The sequence below is a fragment of the Protomyctophum bolini genome, assembly GCF_963924005.1.
Source record: "Protomyctophum bolini genome assembly, chromosome: 21".
NCBI classification, from domain to species: domain Eukaryota; kingdom Metazoa; phylum Chordata; class Actinopteri; order Myctophiformes; family Myctophidae; genus Protomyctophum; species Protomyctophum bolini.
The window spans coordinates 4,143,327-4,168,561 of record NC_137882.1 but is presented as its reverse complement, the minus strand read 5'-3'; the positions used below and the strand labels follow the sequence as shown (position 1 = coordinate 4,168,561).

Here is a 25,235-nt window from a genome sequence, read left to right as displayed (position 1 = left end):
ATACTTTTTACTAAAAGTACTTTTCAGAGCCTGTACTTTTGTACAAGTAACTGTACTTCTACTTAAGTACAGAATGTGAGTAGCCTACTCTTCCCATCTCTGCAACAAATACATCTTGTGCGCAGTTGAATGTGGGTGCGTGAGTCTGTGTGTGAGTGTACCATTGGTTGAGAACCCCTGGGTCAAAACAAAAAGGACCTGTGCTTAGCCGATGTAAATTAGCCAACACTAAAAAGCCCCCCAACCCCCCATTTACTCCCCCCCCCCCCCCCCCTCCCCCTTTTCTGTTCATATCCCAGGAGGGTTGACTGGCGACTGACTGAAGAATGACCGGTAAGCTCACCAGCAACGTGACCAACAAGAATGACCCGCGCTCCCTCAACGCCAGAGTCTTCATCGGCAACCTCAACACGGGCCTCGTCAAGAAGAGCGACATCGAGGTGATCTTCGCCAAGTACGGCAAGATCGTGGGCTGCTCCGTGCACAAGGGCTTCGCCTTCGTGCAGTACGTGAGCGAGAGGAACGCGCGGGCCGCCGTGGCGTCGGAGAACACGCGGGTCATCGCGGGGCAGCCTCTCGGTGAGTCGTTGATTTGTTTTGTTTAATTGTTTCGTATGTCGGAGAGTTCTGTCTTTGTGTCGTACTTCTTTCATTCGCTCTTTCGTTCTTTCTTTTTCTTTCTTTCTTTCTTTCTGTCTTAGTCTGGGACGCGTGAAGCGTTGTCCTGGATGTTTTAGGGAAGCTTCTGACAGCTTCCGTGTGTTGAGCTGATCTGAGAGAGCGGGAGGGCCTTGTAGGTTTGGATCAGGCCTTTGAAGCATGCATTGTTCAATCAATGCCTTTGGTTTGCTTTGTAGGCCAACATCTGTGTTTTGTACCGAGGGAGTCGAGGGAGGCAGTGGGGGGTGGATGATGCATGAGAACACAATATAACAAGAAGGCAGTTAAAGCTCTCACTTTGCATAAACTACGCTGTCAGTATCACCATGTAGTCCAAGGAAATAAAAAAAAGACGCTGAAGGTTGGACATTCGACTATAATTGGACGACTCTGTGGGTTCAACTGCAAGACTGTGTGTCTATTCTCACAGCAACACTCGAAGAGATAAAATATGACAACTATGCAGGAGGGCGCAGAAGGCAACAGTTAAATGAACTTGAAGCAGCCCTGCATGGATAACCACTGTTCCTTGTTGTTCAATTGGTATACAGCATCAGCATATCTCTGTGCTGGTTTTCTCTGCAATGAACATTAATACATCTCAACAGGTGACACAAATACTGTACACATGTAGTGTACAGTATCAGACACTGGTGTTGACAAGCAATAAAGCCAGGAGATGTCAGGTGTGAGAGTGTAACCATAATACCGCATCCGCACTGGCAGCGATGTGAGCAGCAAGCGAAACGATGAAATCTCATTAGAATACATGTTTTTCAATGAGACCGTCTCGCTGTCTACCACGAGAGACATGTAGCTGTGCAGCAACAACAACTCATGGCAACAAACACAATATTTTGGACCAAACAAATAATTACAAAGAAGAAAAACAACAAAAAAGCAATTATTTGTTCGGCCCAAAGAATTGTGTTTGTTGTCATGTTTTGTCACGACAAGAGCTGGCTTTGTACGAGGCTTATAAAGTCTTTAAATAAATATACTTTTTGAAATGTCTATGGGGAAAATGAACGGAGAATCATTTCCTGGGCCCTGGTAGGGGGGCGGGACTGCGACGCTCTATAAGGCTTGCCTTAAAACATGCTCAACCTCATTGTTTTTCGTCGACTGCGTGCCGACTGCTCGGTGGGGTGTTTTCTTGTGTTCTTGTATTTGTTTTTACTGAGGATAATGTTATTAATAAGTTTAGCGTTAGGCATAGTTTTACTTAGGTTAAGTTTAGGAACAGGCCAAGGTTAGGAATAATGCTATGTTTAACCATTTAGGCATAGTTTTACTTAGGTATAAGTTTAGGAACAGGCCAAGGTTAGGAATAATGCTATAGTTTAACCATTTAGGCATAGTTTTACTTAGGTTAAGTTTAGGAACAGGCCAAGGTTAGGAATAATGCTATAGTTTAACCATTTAGGCATAGTTTTACTTAGGTTAAGTTTAGGAACAGGCCAAGGTTAGGAATAATGCTATAGTTTAACCATTTAGGCATAGTTTTACTTAGGTTAAGTTTAGGAATACCAGCCCATGCTTAATTTGCATAGGGTTGGTGGGTAATGTCAACCCACAGGCCACCCACTAGGGGGTCCCGTCAATGTGCGTAAAACATAACAACCAAATGCCCCCAGCCTGGACATAAGCTGTTATACACGTTGGGGCAAAACGTCATGTTTACCCTGCTCTGACTGTAACCAACAAAAGTGTGTTCTTCCTCCATTTCAGTAGGCTATATACTCGTGAGTAATTGCTGATATGAACGTTTTCATTCACATTCTGCACTGAGTTTGTGGATTCATATTTGGCCAAAGAAACGTGTAGAACCGTGCCAAATGGTCCCGACACAAATAACAGAGTTTCGCTCTTGAGTCTCGCCTCGCTCGCGTGCGTGTATGAGCGAGGGCCCCCTTTCATCAGAAAACCCATGGCTGATCTGAAGCCTATTTTCACCACTGAATCCCAGGTGAAAATTGGTATTCTGTCGGATTAACACTGTGTTAATGTGTTAACGGTGACTGTGTTTTGAGGCGAGCGTTCTGGTGTTCGTGAGAGTGACACTGTTTAATACATTGTGACATGTAGAAGAAAAATGTATGATTATGTTGCCCAATTATATCGACTGTCGAATTTCCTTTCTTGTATGGAACACAAATTTGTACATTACAGTATGCCTGCTAATGTTCCACCTCAAATTGCTCATCAATAGTAACCGTGGGGCTCCCAAAAGCCATCGCATCGTTTTATTATGTGATCATAATAGTGATGGCTGTATGCTGATGCATTAATGCGCTTCAGCTTTTCTCACTTAACCCATTCTGAACGGGAACCCATTTTGGTGTTAGCATCATGTTATGCTTTAGCTATTGAAAAATAGCAGATCTACAAGCTCATAGCGCGCCACCGAGTGGCGCACTATGAGCTTGTAGGTCTGCTATTTTTGAAAAATCGACTGACTGACATTTTTAGAATCTGATCTCAGGTCAGAATGGGTTCATCAGACCAGTGTGTGTCCAGTGGAAACCTCGTATGAATCTGATCTCAGGTCAGAATGGGTTATATTGTTGTTTTCAGGCAGAAACCTCTTATCTAGGGACAATATCTCGACCGGTCGAGATATTATTATCTCGAGCTTATCTCGAGCTTGTCAATCTGCTATACTTTTGAATCCTGAAAATGTTTTGACAGTTTTGGACATACAGTATCCTATGAGGTTTACACCCGGCCGGCAGCGACGTTATATATAGCCCAATCTCCTAAGAACCTTATATGACTTCTGCAAACCTGAGACATGTTTTATGTTTATGGATGCCTGATATAATATGTAGTTATAGGCCATAGCCAAAAATATGTCTCTTATGCTCTTAACCCATTCTGAACGGGAACCCCTTTTGGTGTTTTAACTAAGCATTATGTTGTACTTTAGCTATTGAAAAATAGCAGATCTACAAGCTCATAGCGCGCCACCGAGTGGCGCGCTACGAGCTTGTAGGTCTGCTGTTTTCGAAAAATCGAAGAACGACTGACGTAGAAGACATTTTTAGAATCTGATCTCAGGTCAGAATGGAAAACTGTCAGGATGTAGAAGACATTTTTAGAATCTGATCTCAGGTCAGAATGGGTTAACAGTATGCCAAAATTCCATGCTTGTATCGTAAAGTCCACAATTCCATAAAGATATTGCGCTTATAGCCGCCGGACCATTTTGGCCTGGATCCAGTATATACTTCATACTGTATATACAGTAAATGTACGATCAAGATGATATCCTAGCTGCATGTGTTGCTGCCTGCAGGAGGCTCCATCCGTGACCGGAGAGCTCTACAGGGGATAATTATGCACTATACAACACATCTCTGGAGGAAAGCTTAAGAGTATAAAGAAGATGGCCTTCTACAGTGTTGCTACCAGCTGTCTTGTGCGAGAGACAGAAATAGTACTGCAAACCTCAAATGAATTACTCACTTATGCACTACTACTAGTTGAGCATTATTCCTGAGCGCTATCTGCTTCATCTCTCTCTCTGCTATGGGGTCCCTGCTTCATCTCTCTCTCAGCTATGGGGTCCCTGCTTCATCTCTCTCTCAGCTATGGGGTCCCTGCTTCATCTCTCTCTCAGCTATGGGGTCCCTGCTTCATCTCTCTCTCAGCTATGGGGGGGTCCCTGCTTCATCTCTCTCTCAGCTATGGGGGGGTCCCTGCTTCATCTCTCTCTCTCAGCTATGGGGTCCCTGCTTCATCTCTCTCTCAGCTATGGGGGGTCCCTGCTTCATCTCTCTCTCAGCTATGGGGGGGTCCCTGCTTCATCTCTCTCTCAGCTATGGGGTCCCTGCTTCATCTCTCTCTCAGCTATGGGGTCCCTGCTTCATCTCTCTCTCAGCTATGGGGTCCCTGCTTCATCTCTCTCTCAGCTATGGGGTCCCTGCTTCATCTCTCTCTCAGATATGGGGTCCCTGCTTCATCTCTCTCTCAGCTATGGGGTCCCTGCTTCATCTCTCTCTCAGCTATGGGGTCCCTGCTTCATCTCTCTCTCAGCTATGGGGTCCCTGCTTCATCTCTCTCTCGGCTATGGGGTCCTTGCCCTGGGAAAATTTTTTTTGAAACCCTATATACATTTTGGCCATTTAAAAATAGCCGATCTACAAGCTGTAGATGCGATATGGCTGCGACACATTGTGAGCTTGTAGATCAGCTACTTTCAAATTCGACAACTTGTGAAATGGGACAGTCACATTCTGTAATCTGCACAATGGGTACTTTCTACTTTTGGCAATTTAAGTACATTTTTATGCTAATACATTTGTACTTTTATATCAAAATGTTCAATTCCGGACATTTACTTGTAACAGAGTATATATTTCTGCATTGCAGTATTGATACTTTTTACTTAAGTGTAAAACAATGAGTACTTTTTCCACCACTGGGCATCAAGACATTTGTACACACATTAATACCGGAAACATGTGATGTTGTCAGACTCTTCTCTAGAGAGACCAGTCGTCCCATAGCCTGGCTAGTCGTCCCATAGCCTGGCTAGTCGTCCCATAGCCTGGCTAGTCGTCCCATAGCCTGGCTAGTCGTCCCATAGCCTGGCTAGTCGTCCCATGCATTCTCACAGGGATACATAAATGCCTCAGGCATCTTTTAGACTTTTTATAGTTTGCTGCTTCCTATTGATGTTAAGCTGCTAACTTGTAAGCTTGTTGGCATGCAGTTTGGGGATAGGGGGAATCCCCTGCTGAATCCATTACATTTAACACTTTTATTTATTTATTTTTAAACCAGACTAAGAACTTGCTAAAGTATGTCAAAGCTGGTGCAATTCGGGAGCCCATTCGGTAAAAAAAACCCCAAAACAAAACATTCAATATTAACTTAAACTAAAAAGGAAAAATCCCAAACTAGTATAACCTTGCGGGTAGGGTGACCAGATGTCCCACTTGTCCCACACAAGCGATACGTCTGTCCCTCAAATGAACAGTTTGGATCTGGTAAGGAAAAAGGAAAGGTACTATGTTTACCCAGGGTAACTGGACTAAGCTCAATAACTTGTTTACAGCCAGGCCCTGCTCATAGAACATTTCATGGTAGAGGTTCAATGCCTTGTCCATCAAGGGCACTTCAGCGGTGGTAATTTTAACGTGCCGGTCCGGGGATACGAACTATAGCGACCTTCCGATATCAAGACCGCTCCGCAAACCGTTCGGCCACCGTCGCCCTACTTGCGGGAGAGACTGGGCTTCCGTTCCTTTCTTGGCGCGTCTGGCCTCTCCATGGCAGGGCTGAGGCACTCCAACACAATGAGGCACTCCAACACAATTGCCATTGTTTGTGGGGGAAGCCGGTGTGTCCCCGATGATGCCATGTTGGTCGGGGGCTGTTGGGAGCAGCGCTGGGAGAGAAAACATGAAGCTTAGTTCTATACATGCCGTCCCCAGTGAAAGTCCTTACTACAGTATAGTAGAATGGTTAAACGCATTAAAGGAGCATTCAGTGATTTGGAAAACCCCTCGGTCTGCCCCGGTAACAAGATGTGCACATGCGCGCACACAATACAGTGGGGGGGGGGGGGGGGGGGGGGACACACGCAACAGGCAAACAGCATGCACACCAAGGCCTGCCCCTGTTCGATCATGATTGGCGGAAGGCCCCTCTATATCCTGATTGGATGAAGGCTGGGCCACCTAGCCAAAAACGAAACCTACAGTGTTTTTACCCGCAGGGGTTAACTGGGGACAGGGAGGAACTCCTCATATGGTCAACACACTCTATAGTAGGGAGGATTATCACAACAAAACAAAAAATACGTGATATTTGAATGAAGTCCACTGAATATACCTTTAATATAACTTAGTGTTCTTGTGTGGGCATAATAATCCCCCCTTAGGGTCATGTGATCAGTGACATCACAAAGGTGTACTTGTTTGGCCTGCAGTCAGAGTACACCTTCAATCCTTCATGATGTCACTGTTCCCCAAGTTCTAGACTTTCCGGTCTACAGGCTAAACAGAACTGTATATATTAATAATGGCACATAGTTCAATGTTGTGAAATGAGTGTTATTCCCCTGTGTAAACCCCATAAATATGCTGTTATAACTTCAAGTCATGATACAAAGGTCCCCCTTTGTGTGGAAGTGCCTATAACCCTAAAGTGTAGTATATTTCTATTCATCATGGATGGTGTTTCTTTTGAGTGGGTGATGATATCTTTTACCCTATATCTACTGCTGCCTTTGCTGACAGAATTTCCCTGGCGGGATCAACACATGTACTGTACTGTAGGCCTGATCTTTATACTGTACGTATCTCTACAACAAATTAGACTGGCTCCGCGAGCGGGAAACACATTGTGGTTTCATCTCAGGGTGTTGCTTGGCAAAGAAATATACCCATTACTGCACAATGTGGTGTATTGTTGGTATTTTGCTCAAGGACCAAAAACAGCATTGTGGTCTTCACTCACAATGAACAATGAACAGGCCATACAGTAGCTCATGGTGCTCTGTGGCCAGAGTGAATGTGGAGAAGGTTTCAACAACAACATTTAAGAGGATTCCTTTTAACCCATTCTGAACGGGAACCCATTTTGGTGTCTGCATCATGTTATGCTTTAGCTATTGAAAAATAGCAGATCTACAAGCTCATAGCGCACCACCGAGTGGCGCGCTACGAGCTTGTAGGTCTGCTATTTTTTGAAAAATCGAAGAACGACTGACATTTTTTAGAATCTGATCTCAGGTCAGAATGGGTTCATCAGACCAGTGTGTGTCCAGTGGAAACCTCGTATGAATCTGATCTCAGGTCAGAATGGGTTAAGTAGGGATGCACGATTATGACATTATGACCGGTATCCGATCTCCGGTTATTTGCAGGGTCATATCTGCCGATATACCGATTCTGACCAATTCCGATATTATACAGAGGACTGCAATGGAAACAAGCCTATATAGGCCCTATAGGGGCTTGGCCCAAAGCCTCTTAATAGGGGTGAGGGTGTGTAGAGCCCAGGGTCACGGTAGATGATTGGCACAGGGGTGAAAAATGGGTTACAAAATGGTGGGATAAAAAATATATATAAAAAAAAAAAAGAGCCTCTTAATAAAGTATTCAATCAATCAATAAATATACTCTTTTCCAAGTGTCTGTTTTCACAACTGAATGAGAATGAGTACACAAATTAAACGTAGAAAAATGTAAAGGTTATTTGTACTTAAGATTTTTACATCATATTTGATTTGGCTTTGTTCTAGACTAGAGGTACTAGACACTTTTGATTTATGCATTGATTATTTTACATTTTTCATTTAAAAAACAATTTGCTGGTGAAAACCGATTACATAATCTGTATTATTTTGAGACCGATCCGATATCGATTATGCTACCGATTTTAATCGTGCATCTCCTACTTTTAAGGCATCTCTGCTTCACTGGACTGTCCAGTTACAGTTTACCATTCCTTCTGGGTGCCTCTGGCAGGGCAGTGGCACTGGCACTCCAACACAATAGAGCGCCGCAGTCCCCGCCCCCTTTCAGAAAAGCGAGTGGCCCAGGAAGTGGAAGCCCCATGCATTCTCCCATCGGCACTTTTAATATAATTTATTTAAAGACGGTTACGCCGCGGACGAAGCCAATTCGGATCGTGACGAATCATGACAATGAACACAATATTTTGGGACGATCAAATCATTAGAAAGAAGAAAAGAAAGTCAGGAGACAACACTATTTGTTTTATTTTTCGTCTTATAAATTATTCGTCACGATCCGAATTGGCTTTGTCCGCGGCGTAACCGTCTTTAAATAAATTATATTAAAAGTGCCGATGGGAGAATGCATGGGGCTTCCACTTCCTGGGCCACTCGTTTTTCTGAAAGGGGGCGGGGACTGCGGCGCTCTATTGCGTGTGTGTGATATGTACTGTACAAGGCAGGCTGCAGCACAATCTTCTTGCCCTCTGTCGGCAGAACGCAGTAGCGCTGTCCATGGTGCTGAAACACACTACCCTCTGTCGGCAGAACGCAGTAGCGCTGTCCATGGTGCTGAAACACACTACCCTCTGTCGGCAGAACGCAGTAGCGCTGTCCATGGTGCTGAAACACACCCTCTGTCGGCAGAACGCAGTAGCGCTGTCCATGGTGCTGAAACACACCCTCTGTCGGAAGAACGCAGTAGCGCTGTCCATGGTGCTGAAACACACCCTCTGTCGGCAGAACGCAGTAGCGCTGTCCATGGTGCTGAAACACACTGCTTTCAAATGCACGAGTGGAAGTCAATGAGCATCAGAACCTCGGACAGTGACACAGAGATAGGCGACTAATACAAGCCGTATTTGCTTCAAGAAATATTGGCGCGACGGGCACCGCGGACCTGTTTGTAGTTTGGCATGGGGGGGGGGGGTGGGTCCTGATGATGCCGCAATTTAATTTGGCTACTGCTACTGGGATGGATCCGTATAGAAGACTGGGCAAAATGTCACTGGGATGGGTACTTAAGATGGTCAAAGAGCTTCATTCCTTGAGGCTGTCCGTGCGCCGTGGCGTTCTGAGATGGGCCCCAAAGCGAGCAGCAGTCTTGCTCTGTACTAAGGAAGGTCTTAGACAGGTGTCACTTTTTTGCGGGATATCGATATATTGGCACACCCCTAAACCCCTGATCCCTGCAGGAAATGTGCCTGTCTTTAACTGTACCTACCTGCATGCACACGCGCACAGGCACACAGGCACACACACACAGACACACACACACACAGACACACACACACACACACACACACACACACACACACACACACACACACACACACACACACTGAGCCTTCAGCATGCCACCAGAAACACTGGTTTGATGTTAATGATGATACATCCAGTGTACAGAACGTAGTGGAGATAACCTGCAGCACTGATCAGGGAGCGGGAGGCCGACTAATCTTTACGGCCGCAGGCTGCAGATGTGCTGGAGCGCTCGTCAAAGTCCACACCGCGCCACGTTTTATCGGATAGTCTGGCAACTATACTAGGCTTCTGTTTTGTTTCAGGCCCGGGTATCATTTTGTTCAGTATTGGTGCAAGATAAATATATATATATATATATATATATATATATATATGAGATGGTAATAACACTATCTGCTTTCATCAACTAATCTTCATGTGTTGTTTTTGACAGCAAACTTTGGTTTAGTTTTAGCCATATAGTATTTTGACTAAAACTAGACTGAAAAGAAAACAATTCAGATTAAATTCTAGAAACAAATTAGATTTTGTCGTCAAAAGCGTATTTTGGTGGGCCTTGATGGCGTCGTCATAATGCCTGCTTTTACACTTGGCCGCATGCTGAAAATAGCCGATTTACGCTGCAACGCCACGTAACAGTTGCTTGCAGATCGGCTATTTTTGCTACTTCAGTGTGACATAGAATGACGAGGTAGGGCATTCGTTTACAGAAGATATATAAAATACGGAGATGAGAGGTTTCTGCTGGACTGTATATGAAATGTGGCCCTCTGGAGTGAGTTTGGAAATATAGTGCAGGCTCTCTGGAGTGAGTTTGGAAATATAGTGGCTCTCTGGAGTGAGTTTGGAAATATAGTGGCTCTCTCCATCATCAAATTTTCACCTGAGCACAACCAAACATAAAATGACTTGTCTTAGTTCTAATGGATCTCTCTCTCCACTAGTCCCTCATATTGATGCATAAACATGCTTTTGCCTTCGTCAAGAGTCTTTTTAATTATGTTTGGGAGACAAGAAACACTTTCCTGGGGGTTTTTATGTGGGTAATGTGTTTTTATTTTTTTGATATTTTAGTATTTCAAAGTGTCTCAGTAAGACAGCCCCTCTCCCTCTGCACAAGAGAGTGCACCAAGCATTATGGTAATTGTAGTCATTAAAATAAGATATGGTTGCAAAGGGGGTGAAGTGTCCCTTTTTAATAACGTTTTCAATCAATGAATCAATCTCTGTGGCAAGCCTTTATAGTGCACAGGCTTTGATTTTGAGAAAATTGGTATAATATAAGTATGCATTTCCCTGTGTACGGGTCCCTGGCATGACAGCGTCTTTGTGAGTAGTTGGGGCAGGCTGACATGCATGGTGACGTGTCTCCATGCTTGTATGAATGAAAGGTTTATTATATTTGAGTATCTGGCTGATAAAGGGCACAGGCTCAATGTTGAGACGCGTTTTCATGAACCACTATTGAGTGACTAGATGAGACGGAGAATTCTTTCTTTGGACAAAATCCACTCAAAACCCCGAAATAGATACAAAACTAAAGGACATGTAATGGACGAACTGCACTCAGGACTCCTCTTGTCGTCTTTTATGTTGATTTGCGACTGAAAATGTAGCAAAGCAGTTTTGGTTTCAGGTAAAATGGTAAATCTTCAATATATATAATATATATATTTTTTTTTTCTTGCGGAAGCAGAGCCTGCAAGTATTGTGGCCGTGCTTGATTGATTGATTGAAATATTTATTAACAGTTCGCATAATTACAGTACATTTCAAGCACAAACTCAATACAAAGACTGTTAACTGTGAGTGGACGACCCCAATTAAGCCTTACACTTGTTTACAACAGGGTCCACATTGTTCAATTCATCAAAACATTTAGAGACAAACAAATAGACACTTCTATGTAGTTAAAGAACAGAACAGGATTTTTTTATGCGTATGCTCGGAGGTATATAATTATACTATTTTAATGGTGACGTCATCAATATTCAATATTGGTTGGGTAAGAGGTAACGTATGTATGTATGTATACATATTTAGTAATTAATTTCAATGTTTTACAGAGAGGCTGAGATTTGAACGTTTGTAGCGGTCGACAGTACTGTTCTAGTTATTTGTATGATCACTTCATTTCATTTGTCACTATCCCACGCAGCTGCATCTGAATATGCGTGGGATGTGCGAATATTTTCTTTGCAAAGTATTTTCACCACTTTTGCAAGGTCTTATTTGAATGATGTTTGGGAGACAAGAAACACTTTCCTGGGGGTTTTTTTATGTGGGTAATATCATGTGTTTTTAGATATTTTACTATTTCAAAGTGTCCATGATGTCATGGACATAGACACATAAACGTAGACACCCTTTGAGGCACGTGTCGCGCTACGAGCTTGTTACTACAGCTGCAGACTGTAACTGCAGCTACAGTCTGCTATTTTTGAAAAATCTTGAAAATGTGGCTCAAATCTTTGAATATATGTTCTTTCAACGTTTTTAACTCAAATCTTTGCTTCTGGGGGGTCCCTGGAACAACATATTTTCAGATGGGGGTCAGTGGCCAATTACATACATTTTGTGGTCCTTGACATGGAATATTGAGCACCACTGATACAGAAACATGAGGTTTTTCCGAAAATTGTCATCATTTAGATTTTTCTAAATGATTTCTTAAATGGGTTAATAATTATCTATGATCATGGACACTGGGCTCACTTACTTCCTGGACTACATGTTGTCTCAGTAAGACAGCCCTCTCCCAATCCACAAGGAGGAAGTACCAGGAAGGAGGTGAGCCCAGTGTCCATGATGATCATGATACTAAAATATATAAAAACACATATTACCCTCATCACTCCCAAACATCATTCAAATAAGATCTGGTTGCAAAAGGTGAAGTGTCCCTTTAACATCGTGGGGAAACACCATTCACAAAAAGCTGTCATTCGTTGCGCCATCGTTTTCTGGAATAAAAAAAAACACATCGTCCTTTTACATTGCGTTGGTTTCAGTTATTAGTTTTCATGTAGGCCTATATTATCTTATCACTAGATACTTTCCATGCACCACCAAGGTCATCTACACAGAAGATTCCGTCTTAACCGATTCTGACCTGAGATCAGATTCATACGAGGTTTCCACTGGACACACACTGGTCTGATTGACCCATTCTGACCTGAGATCAGATTCTAAAAATGTCAGTCGTTCTTCGATTTTTCAAAAATAGCAGACCTACAAGCTCATAGCGCGCCACTCGGTGGCGCGCTATGAGCTTATAGATCTGCTATTTTTCAATAGCTAAAGCATAACATGATGCTAACACCATAATGGGTTCCCGTTCAGAATGGGTTAAAGTATCCCTTTGGAGTAATAACTTGCATCCCAATATTTTATATCCGTATATCAACTTCCGAGACACAGAGATCGCTACTCAATTCAGCCCTTTCACTCACTTCCCTATTATTTATAAGCCCTGAAGGTCAGAACAAACAGAACTCGGAAGGCTGATTTTAATCAGTGTATGCTGAGTTGACTCTGTATTATGCACACATGCCTGTTGCTTCACAAATTTGCGAAACAAATACCTTTAAAAATGAACCTGGCTGCAGAAGACGTATCATTGGGTTAGATAATACAACTACCAAGTTATTATAGGCAGAGACCTTGAGAGAATGGGTTCATGCTCTGCCTTGTAACTGCAAAAGGGGATATTATATATTATACTCACAAAAAAATATGTCCTATTATGTGCTCTGTTACTTGAAAGCGTGCTATTACAGGTCAGCCCGCGCATCACTATAGTTTGTTCCTTATATTAATAAAAATCACACCTGTGTGAACTGAGTGGTGCAACTCTGTGTGGGGGGCCCCGGTGGGTCACTGGAACTTCCGTGCTCCAGGGTGCCAGCCCGGTTCCGGCGAGCCGCCCTGTGTCCGAAACGGTCGAGAAATGACAGAGTTACTGTGTGGGGGAATTAGCATTTACTGTAGCAGATCTCTCTCTCTCTCTCTCTCTCTCTCATTAGCAGGCAACAGTCCAACACTATCTCTCTCTCTGTTTCTAGCACAACAGCGCCACTTTTGCCCCTACTGGTACTCTAAACATCGGGACATAGTCACATACTGTAGAGACATTGCTGTTCCATGGAGTGTTTGCACCACACAAACACACTGCACCACATTGTGTTTGTGTGTTTGCACACACAAACACAATGTTGCACGCATGTGCACAGCGCGGGCCCTTTTGATCTGAAGTGCGGTAGCGGTATCCATGAGCACATGCACTCTGCTCCACAACAACAGCTAATGCGTGTTGGCACACATTTATTTAGGCCCAGTTCCACACGACGGGCCGGCCTTCTGCCATGCATTTCACACATTTAGTCATTATCCAAAATTGCCACTTTCTGATAAAACAAACAAACCATGGCTAAGCAGCGACACTATCATCACCACCAGCTCGCTTCTACCGTCCAAAAAACACTGATTTATCTATCCCACTCTGTTGTGTAATTGCGCATGTGTGTGTGTGTGTGTGTGTGTGTGTGTGTGTGTGTGTGTGTGTGTGTGTGTGTGTGTGTGTGTGTGTGTGTGTGTGTGTGTGCGTCCGTGCGTGCGTGCGTGCGAGATTGGGAAACGGAACAGTATCATCATCACCATGGAGTTAATTTTGAACCAGCCTTTTTGCCAAGAGGCAGCTGTCTCTGTATTATTGGTGGGGAACATGATTGTGATCAGGAATGTTACGTGATGCGTGCAATAGTTTGCGTCGGAGTCATTTGGCCCTTTAACAGAATAACTGCCCGCACCTTTTGTAAACAATCGTTAAACCGTCATTATCCACGAGTTGTTGTTGTTGTTGTTTATGCCTCGAGCCAATAGATGAATATGACACACACGTAGGTTTGTGTGTCACTGATGAGTTGCATGCAAACACATACTGTACGTTTTGTTGCCCATCGTGACCCTGCAATCGTCTCTGTTGGGTGGAAACACTTAGTGATGCTTGAGGAACTTGGCTTCGCCTCGTTCCTATAACCGCATCACTGTCGTGCCAATATACTGTGGCTCAGGAGGTAGAGCAGGTCGTCCAATGATCCCTGGGTTGGCGGTTCGAATCCCGGCTCTTCCTGTTCCACATGTCGAAGTGTCCTTGGGCAAGACACTGAACCCTACATTGCCTCCAATGAGTCGGTCGGTGTGAGCTCGCCACCATTGGTGTGTGAATGTGGGAAGTGAGGACGCTGGTGTCGACTGTTCGCCGCTTCACCTCCCAATGTATGAATGAATGAACCATTGTAAAGCGCTTTGAGCACTTGGAAAAGCGCTATAAAAATGCAATTCAATATAATCACGGTAAAGCACAGCCCCTCGTGTAATATTGCTTATAATTTAACTCTTGAGAGCGTGACGATTCATGTCACCGTCTCAAGAGTTAAAGATCTATGAGGGTCCATTTGGTTACCGACCCTCCGTCATTTAGCTGCATGGACCACCTGGAATCCCTTCCAAGGACCACTGGTGGTCCCCCCCAGATGATCACTGTTGGGCTGAACGTTATACATTTTGTCCTGGTTTTTATTGTTTTGCTTGTTCATAATGACAGGGGAGCAGAAAGGAGCTTAGTTGTAGCAGTGTTTGAGCAGTGGAATAATCAGCTGCTGAGAGGAGCGTGAGAGTAATCTGTGCACTCAGTCACACACACAAAGTGTCAAGTGTGTGTGTGTGTGTGTGTGTGTGTGTGTGTGTGTGTGTGTGTGTGTGTGTGTGTGTGTGTAGAATCTGCTGATGAGTAAACGCACAGCTGGTCTTGGTCACCCTTGTGTCACCGATTTTTTTATTTTTTTATTGATTGATCGAATACTTTATTGGTTAGAAATGTGAACAGCACGAGGTACAGTCAGACATTAAAGCTAAAAGGACAACACACACACACACACACACACACACACACACACACACAAAAGTCCCAGGGACTTGTTTCCATTGTAGTCCTATGTATTCAATTCATCAACACAGCATAAAGAATAACCCTGATATATTTAATCAACAAATGCAAACACCGTTATGTACAAAGACTACAGTAGGAGAACATAATACTGTATACCATAACATATATACTGTATACTGTGTATATGTTCTCAACTGTCAGTAGAGGGCGCCAGTCCACGGGTTCATGTACTTTTTATTTGCAACGTAATCCCCATAGGGGGATTTTAGATCTTTTCTTATCAGAACTGTGTTTGAAAAATAAACCGATCACCCCGGCCTTTTCACTCATATGGATATGAAGCATATACTGAAGGTGGAAATATACAAATATACCCAAAGAGTAACAAAATAAGCGTTAGAAATGAGTCAACCCAGAGACTATACATTTCCGGGTAGGCGGGGTCATGGCTGCATCTACCCGTCGCACAACATAAACTGAAAACATAAATTTCTTTTTTTATTATTATTTTTTATTTAATGTTTCGTGGTTAGTATGAGTCGAGTCACCGCCAGCTGATCGAGCTTACGTCAAAACACAGTTCTTATATGAAGCGACCTAAAATCACCCCCTGGGGATTTCAATGGAAAAAAGAAGTGTGTGTGTGTGTGTGTGTGTGTGTGTGTGTGTGTGTGTGCACGCGTGCGTGCAATACCATTATCCTTCATCATCATCATCATCATCATCATCCATGTGATTTATGTACAATTCCTCTTCAATCAGCTCCAACCAGATAACAACAGAGCATCTACTGTTGATACCAGTTTAATATCCAGCAATGCATTGATTGCAATGATCAATCATGACGGCCGGAACAGAGCAGGGGAAGCCAAGATGCTTATTTCAGTGAAAGAACTCTAGGGCGTGAGCGCATTATTACTTCACGAATGCATTTATTAATTAAACACAACGTCATATGCAGTGACTTATCACATACATCCATTATGCTGCTTTAGACATTAGGACGAGGTGCTGTTTGTGTTTGTGTGCGTCACTGTGTTGGTGTTTCAAACATTAAACTACATCTATTGGTGTATTAGAATTTAGAAACGGTTATTATTCCGGAGTACCCATTGAGAACTAATAATGCTCCATGGATGACAACAAATCAAAATCAGAGACACCAGGCTCACTGCTACATTCTAAAATATCTAAAACCACATATTATATACATAAAGACCCCCATGAAAGTGTTCTAAAGCTTCTAAACGTCATTAACATATATATTTTTGCAAAAAGGGTGAAGTGTCCCTTTAAGCCCCGTTTCAAATAGTGACAATAGCAGATGTACTTCTACAGCATAATTGTATTGCAGATTAAACCTTTTCATAGATTTCATAAATGGCTTCATTATAGAATAGTTTGACAGCACTGTCACCAGTGTTGTGTACATTTTTATTTTTTTTCAATATTTTTGTTTATGCATCTTTATTTTCAGGCGTTTAACCACTTAAACAATCAGCACTTGAAACCTGTAATTATTCTGGAAAAGAGCATCGAGATTCACCCTCATTTGCAATGCTGCCGATCACAAACACACAATCAATTAAGACTATACAGATATAAACACAAAAACAAATCTACAAGTAATTGATTATAACACATAAATGGTGAAATAAAGCAACTGAAAGTGAATACTGTACGTTGAAAACAATTCCTACGTATTGAGGTAGGGAGATTTAAAAGCAGGTTATTAAATTGTCCATATAGGATATTGGGGTATTTATTTTGAGTGTTATGTTGTAGTGTTCCATGAAGTAGGGGCATCGAAGCAGAAAGCAGATTTTCCCGGTTCAGACTGTACAGATGGGACCTTGAACGGGTCTGGCGAGTGCTTCTTTTCCAGTCTATTGTTTATTGTTTATTACGGATCCCCATTGGAGCCCAAACGGCAAACACTCATACAATCAAATTAAAACATAATAGTGTAATTTTGCCATTACATACAGTAGTACAAAACAAAACAAAAACAATTGAAGCTTTCAGTCTTCATGCATTCTAGAAAATATATTAAATTTACAAACTATAAACATTGTATATCCTATTATTAATAATTGAAATCAAACACTAAACGTGATTTCTTTCATAATCGGCAGCCTTCAATTTATTTTTAAAGCTTGATTTATTCTCTATGTTTATAATATGTGGCTCATTCCTCAATGTGCTCCTGCTCTATACATTACTGTTCTCTTAAGTGCTTTTGTTCTATAGGTATCTAGCAGGCAGCAACGTGATGTACAGTAGGGTGTTTAGTGGTTAGTGGTAGCCTCCCATCAATAGCCTTAAAACTAAACGGGTGCCAGTGCCTATAGATCTCCTCTCAGAGAGGGAAGACCAACCTATAGACTATATGGGAACAGAAAGCAGAGACATTTTTATTTTTTATAAATCCTATAAATACTATAGGCTACTGAAATATAGAAATATATATAGAAATATCAGAAATATTAGTTAGTTGATTACTTGATTTACAAACAGTGTGTCGCATCGTGACGTGTTGTGACCTTCTGAAATGTTCAAATAAATCTTAAAAATGTTTTGGAAACACAGCTGTTGCCTGTGGCATAACATATTTATTATAGGATCAAAAGTATACCAGTTACTACTTTTTATTTTATTTGAATCCTGAAAAGTAGTGTATTAGGCTACTGGACCCGGGCCCGGTCTCCTGTCTGGTCTCATAATACTGGACCTGGGCCCGGTCTCCTGTCTGGTCTCATACTACTGGACCCGGGCCCGGTCTCCTGTCTGGTCTCATAATACTGGACCCGGGCCCGGTCTCCTGTCTGGTCTCATACTACTGGACCCGGGCCCGGTCTCCTGTCTGGTCTCATAATACTGGACCCGGGCCCGGTCTCCTGTCTGGTCTCATACTACTGGACCCGGGCCCGGTCTCCTGTCTGGTCTCATAATACTGGACCCGGGCTCCGTCTCCTGTCTGGTCTCATAATACTGGACCCGGGCCCGGTCTCCTGTCTGGTCTCATAATACTGGACCCGGGCCCGGTCTCCTGTCTGGTCTCATAATACTGGACCCGGGCTCCGTCTCCTGTCTGGTCTCAGACTACTGACAAAAAACACTCTCGCTCTCGACTCGGGACTCGACCCCTCCCACACTCGGTCTTGAGGTCGACTCGCTTTGGGTGGACTCGACTACGACACTACCGTTTTGTCTTTTAATAATAATAATAATAATGGATTTTATATTCGTGAGAATCTCAAAGTGCTACAGCAAATGAATAAAGGCAAAAGAAACAACACACCATTAAAAACCTCTAAAAGAACAGGAACATTTAAAACACAAGGGCAAGGCTATAAAAATGCTTTGGTAAGTTTTGAGTCCTCTCTTAAAAGTGTCGACCGACTGTGGGGCTCTCAGGTGGGCGGGGAGAGAGCGTTCCACAGTTCGGGAGCGACCGAGCAGAAGGCCCGGTCACCCATGGTGCGTAGGACATGTGAGGTTAATTCCACCCGACAAATACATCAACAAATACAATGTTACATCTGGAGGTCGTTATAATTTGTCCATGGCCATCGAATGACGTCTATATGTAGAGGCTACTTGATACGAGATGCAGCTTGTTATGGTACTAATTACAGCATGTTGTTAATTACTGATACAAGAGGCATCTGTTAGACGCCGACAGTAAGGTCATCCTTATCGTCATCCTGTCGTCTCATATCCACTGGTGGAGAGGAACTCTCCACCAGTACATTTACTCAAGTACAATTCTGAGGTATTTGTACTTTACTCGAGTATTTCCAATTCCTAATACTTTAAATTCTACCCCACTACATCTCAGAGGCGAATATTATTGTACTTTTACTCCACTACAGGTATTTGAAAACTTTAGTTACTAGTTACTTTGTAGATTTTGATTATTATTACAAAGCATATACATTAACCACTTCAGCCCTATTTAAATAGCCGATCTACAAGCTCACAATGAGTCGTGATGCGAAGCATTGTGGGCTTGTAGATATGCTATTTTCAAAAAGATTATTATACATTTAAACACTTTAAATGGGACTTTCTGCGCAATTAGTATACTTTTACTTTCGGTACTTTAGGTACATTTTGAAGCCAATACTTTTGTACTTTACTTTTACTCAAGTAAATGTTTGAATTCTGAACGTTGATATGAATACTGATACGTCTAATTAATATGCATAATCTTAGCATTATGCATTCCCTCTGTATACAACAAGCGGCATCTCATATCAAGTACACATAGACATCATAAGGAGGGCCATGCGGACAAATCATAATAATTGTCATGAAATAGTTTTAGAACCACCGCTGTAACTATAATGTCATGTGGATATTGTGCGTGCCATTTCGTAAGTCACAGACAGTTATGCGTGTGGACTCTCGCACTGCTGCGCTGAGGCCAACTGTGTATTCCCAGCATCCAATGCTCCGACACTCTGAGTGAGATTAATGAGAGAGAGGACGACCAGCATGCATTCTAATCACCCACAAGGACAAAGAGTGATAGAGAGAGCTAGGGATGGAGAGAGGAGAGAGAGAGGGGGATGGGAGGAGGAACATCTGAGAAACTAAGTCATAATGTGTAACCTTTTCAATCAAAGGAGCAGTTCACCGGTCAAGACATGACATTTAATGGAGATATATTTTTGTTTTCCTGAGCCAATATTTAGATGACCGGCTGCAGCTGGCTGGTCAGCAGGAGACTCAATTAAGTCTCCTATATAGCAGAGACTGCGCTTGCTCATCAAATTATTGGCTCAGGAATGCTCAGAAAAACTAAAACATCTCCATGAATTCAAGGCTTTATGGTGCGTGTAATTGATAGAAAATAACACATTTTTACTAAAACTAAAACATATTATTTACTGGCACTCAGGCACTGACTGTATATATATATATTCCACTATAGAGGGCATGATGCACATGCATAAAGTGAGTGGCAAATCGAGTGGCGAACGTGAGTTTAACGTCGTTTAATGCAATCAGATATAGGACTTTTCTGTTTGGATACTGTTGTATACTGTATGCCGGCATACAGTATACATCCAGTGTATGGTCCGTCAAGGCCAGAAAGTAGTTTATTTTGCCACACAGTAGTAGTCGTTCCCGCATAACGTCGTATGATGATGATGTCACGCACATATACCCATATCTATTCCACAGGTGTTTTCTGACAACATCTCTAAGCATCCGAAGGGGACTTGATCGAGACACAAGAGGCACCACCGAGAGCGAGCGCAAAGTGAGCGAGTCGCCGTGCCGAACGTTGCAAAGTCTGCCTATAGCCTAGCCACGAGTTTGCTGCACTCTGGGAAAACAGAGCAGCTGAATTATTTGTTTTGGTTAGGTGTGGACTAGAGTAGTGCTCGTTTGAACCACGGCTTACACAAATGTATTCAAAAACATGCTTGAGTGCAATGGTGTAAATGACATTGTGTGTTTGTTGTCATGTTGGATACAGCATAAAATTAAAGCAGCAAATTTATCCTGCTGAGATATATAATATAACAGCATAATCGTATATTCTCATTACACACAATCATGTTGTGATTATCTGTGGGGTAGGCATTGTGCCTGACCCCACAGTACAGGGCTGTGTAAAATGGAATGGACTTCCTGGAATGTGCTACATTTTCCTCTTTTAAATAAAATCTGAAAAAATGGTTGCTTGAAAACCAAAGCTGCCAACCATCATGATTATTTTAGGTGTATTTCTTTTGTATGCATGTGTTAGAGAGATTATTAGAGTAAACCTACCCTAATAATAGTTTAATCTTTTCTTATTTTTTTATTCTTATTAGTCTTATTACGTTTGAAATGTACTAGGTATTTGTATGCTACTGTATGTCAGTCCTGTTTGTATTGTTTGATGTCTGGGGACTGCAGATGGAAATTAGCAAGCTTTGCTAAATCTGGTATATTTACACTGCATTTTTAATGTAATGTTCATCAATATACACTGTCCCGACTAATTAAAGGAATAAAGTAAAGTGTCATGTGTATAGGCTACTGCATTATATTCATTATTCATTCCTAACGTATAGTATGAAAATTATAGGGTTGTCAAAATATTAACCGAGTTAATGAATTGGTTAATTAAATTCATTCGATTTAAATGTTTAACGCAATCAATGCATGCTTAGATGACCCGCCCCATACGTCCCATAATCCCATCCACTCTGTACTTGTCATGGCTCTGGTATCTGATGGCTGACATGACATCTATAAAACGAGATGGAAACAGAAGCCCTATATACAGTAGCCACAAGAGTTGGCTACATTGGGGCAGCGGTGGTCGAACAGTTTGTTCGAACAGATTTGAAGAAGTGCACACGCTGCAGGGACGTGAACGAGATGATGGGAGAGCTGGTTAATATTCTAAGAGTGGAAGCTATAGGAGGCTTTGACTGCATGGGGAGATTACGGTTATATGACCATGGCTATACGCTTAAGTACTCTCTCTCTCTGCTTCTGTCTATCTCTCTCTCTCCCTCTCCTTCCATCTCTCTCTCTCCCTCTCTGTCCCTTTGCTTTCTCCATGGTGGTATATCGTGTTGTTTTCGCCGTCCCGTGTCGCTTGCCATGCATCACGTGTGCTCATGGCCACCAAATAAAATGACGATTGATTACAGGCAGCGCAGCACAGTATGCCTTTCGTAATCCGCTTATAGGATGGATTTTTGCATCTAAATCACGTTGTTATTTATGCGCCCCCAAAACACCACCCTCTGCCAATGCCATTTGGAGGCAGCGTGATTGGTGATCCATCACACATGTATCCCTCCATGGTGGTCATTAATATTGTAATGCGGTGGACCTACTCCGTGAAACTTCCAGGTGGGGGGGGGGGGTGTTCAAAGACTCATGACTCTCTCTGGGGATGTTGTTAGTGTACTAGCCTGAGCCTCCACCTCAGATTCTTTGCCGGACTGTTTCCACTTTCCCAGAGTTTCACACTATTTCTCTGTTTAACCCATTCGATCCAGGAGAGCATCTCATTTTAGATTTGTATTTGTGACCGAAGGTCGCAGTTAACTATGGAATTGTGCCTTTCCCATCAGTGTGTCAGGCACGTACCAGTGTGTCGGGCACGTACCAGTGTGTCGGGCACCATATATGGTGCCCAGGTCTCATCATGTGACATCATCAGGGATGGAGATGTGGAGACCCTGATGTCATAGTAAATGCGACCTGCTGTCGCAGTTAAGCCCATATAGGGAGATCCCTGATGTCATCAATATTGGCCAGCAACTCTACATCTGACCTCAAACCCTTAGATCTCCATATATGGATATACTGTATGTCAGAACCTGTTGACATTCCATAATATGTTGTCCTTCCCCATCCATCCTTCCTCTACAATGTATCCCTTTTGACTGATACCTGTCCATTCAAACTAGACATGCGAGACATGCTCCTTATGGCCAGTACAGAATTCATTCCATGTTGATTTTACCCCCCATGCCAACATGCGTGTGTGTGTGTAATCTATAGAAAGGCTGCCCTTACCACTCTTTTACCCCTATCACTAGTGAAAGCTACAGTATACAGCACTCACCACTGTACCCTCTAGCGTTTTTGGTGAAAGCAAGCTATATTCAACTGCCAGTGCCAATAACTACTTTGTTTCATCCCGATGAAAGTAGAGACTCTCTTTCACAATATTATGTGGGTCTTAAAAAAGATTAAAACGCTCAAAAACACTGGACAGTGGCTATAAGACTCTTCTATAGAAACCCTAGCATGAGTTAACATAGACCAAATTCCCTTTAATGGCGCCTTTATGGATTTTTTTAAATGGTACTTATAGAGAGATGACTTCCGCACACCCGCTAGGTAATTTGGAGCAGGTGCGATGATGACGAGGCATACACAATGTGGAAAGGAGAGACACCCGCACACCGCCACTTGCCTGGTTCAGAGCATTTATTGAAGCGACCTTCCTCAGGCAGCCTGAGGAAGGTCGCTTCAATAAAATGCTCAGGCAGCTTGAGGAAGGCCTTTGAGCCAAAAGAGGAAGGTCAGCCTATACCAAAACGTTGCTTCAATAAACGCTCTGAACCCAGCAAGTGGCAGTGTGCGGGTGTCTCTCCTTTCCATATTTAAATGAACCTGCATGGATTAATTGAGTCTGTGTTGGATAGAAGGTCTTCAAAAGGCCGCCCTCTCCAGACGGAGGGTCAAGTCGTTAACGGTCGAGGTATCGCATGCTCACGATCAGCTATTATCCCATTCTGACCGGGCACCCATTTTGGTGTTGGCATCATGTTATGCTTTAGCTATTGAAAAATAGCAGATCTACAAGCTCATATCGCGCCACCGAGTGGCGCGATACGAGCTTGTAGGTCTGCTATTTTTGAAAAATTCGAAGAACGACTGACATTTTTAGAATCTGATCTCAGGTCAGAATGGGTTAATCAGACCAGTGTGTGTCCCGTGGAAACCTCGTATGAATCTGATCTCAGGTCAGAATGGGTTATAGGATGCCGCTTATTTATTTTGGAGGAGCTGGCCTTGTTTTCCTTTTATATCCATCATTTATGACCGCTGTGTCTGACAAGTATGTCAACTGTCTTGTATAAATGATAACAATGTTCTGCCGTGTTTGCTGTTGTCTGACTGCATTGGGAGTGTTTATGTCATTTGTACAAGGTGTTATTTGTCTCTGCCTCTCTCTCTCTCTCTCTCTCTGGCACGTCATGCTCACGACACTCCCCAAAGCCAGTGTTGCCTAGATATGTCTGCTTATACAGTAAGCAACTGTTTGTTAGGGGGGGCTTGTTGTGTAGCTTATTTGAGCTTGTTTCCTAAATTGTTGTTTAAACCAGTGGTTCTCAAACATTTTCATGTCAACGACTCAAAAATGTATTGCCCATGGACCCTCATCTGAAAATACTGTGTATACCCCTGTACCAGATTTGCATTGTTAAAGATGGAATGCCGTGATTTTTGCACTTTTCCTGTTTTTAAGTCGTGCAATTAAACCACTTCCTTAAGTGACTACAGTATGTGTGTCAGTGGGTCCATGCCTGGCTGCAGGCTGCCTGGCTGCAGGCTGCCTGGCTGCAGGCTGCCTGCCTGGCTGCCTGGCTGCCTGGCTGGCTGCAGGCTGCCTGGCTGCAGGCTGCCTGGCTGCAGGCTGCCTGGCTGGCTGCCTGGCTGCCTGGCTGCCTGGCTGCAGGCTGCCTGGCTGCCTGGCTGCCTGGCTGCAGGCTGCCTGGCTGCAGGCTGCCTGGCTGCAGGCTGCCTGCCTGGCTGCCTGGCTGGCTGCAGGCTGCCTGGCTGCAGGCTGCCTGGCTGCAGGCTGCCTGGCTGGCTGCCTGGCTGCCTGGCTGCAGGCTGCCTGGCTGCCTGGCTGCCTGGCTGCAGGCTGCCTGGCTGCTGGCTGCCTGGCTGCCTGGCTGCAGGCTGGCTGCCTGGCTGGCTGCCTGTCTGCCTGGCTGGCTGCAGGCTGCCTGGCTGGCTGGGTCTCTGGGTATGTGTGAGCACGAAAACAGCATGGTTGTAACTCTGTCATTTCTCAACCGTTTCGGACGCGGGGCGGCTCGCCGGAATCGGGCCAGCACCCTGGGTGCGTTCCTGTGGGTGTGATTACATGTTTTATGTGTCTATGGAGTTAACATTACTGATTGCTCTATAATAGACACAATAGAGGTGTGGTTAGAATGTTGAAATATGTCTTCCCTGTGTATTTTCAGTTTCTTCCTGAAAGCTGAAAGCCTGGGATGCACACGCCGATTCGACACACCAACGGACCGAAATGCGGAAACAACGGTCGGACATGTGCTGCTCCCGTGCTTGCGGTTAGAGTTATAGTTTAGGGTTTGAGGTAGGTTAGGGTTAGGTTATGGTTTGAGGTAT

General features: G+C 43.4%; 1 protein-coding gene across 1 annotated transcript in view; it reads left to right on the top strand.

Moving 5' to 3' along the window:
- Positions 1-326: 326 nt before the first annotated feature.
- LOC308336089 (RNA-binding Raly-like protein) overlaps positions 327-25,235 on the top strand; it is a gene marked incomplete at its 5' end in the record, with an annotated part of 110,271 nt that continues 85,362 nt past the window's right edge. Inside the window, one exon of the mRNA XM_080793334.1 lies at positions 327-579. Coding sequence (XP_080649460.1) covers positions 327-579 — 253 coding nt within the window. The remainder of the gene's footprint in view (positions 580-25,235) is intronic.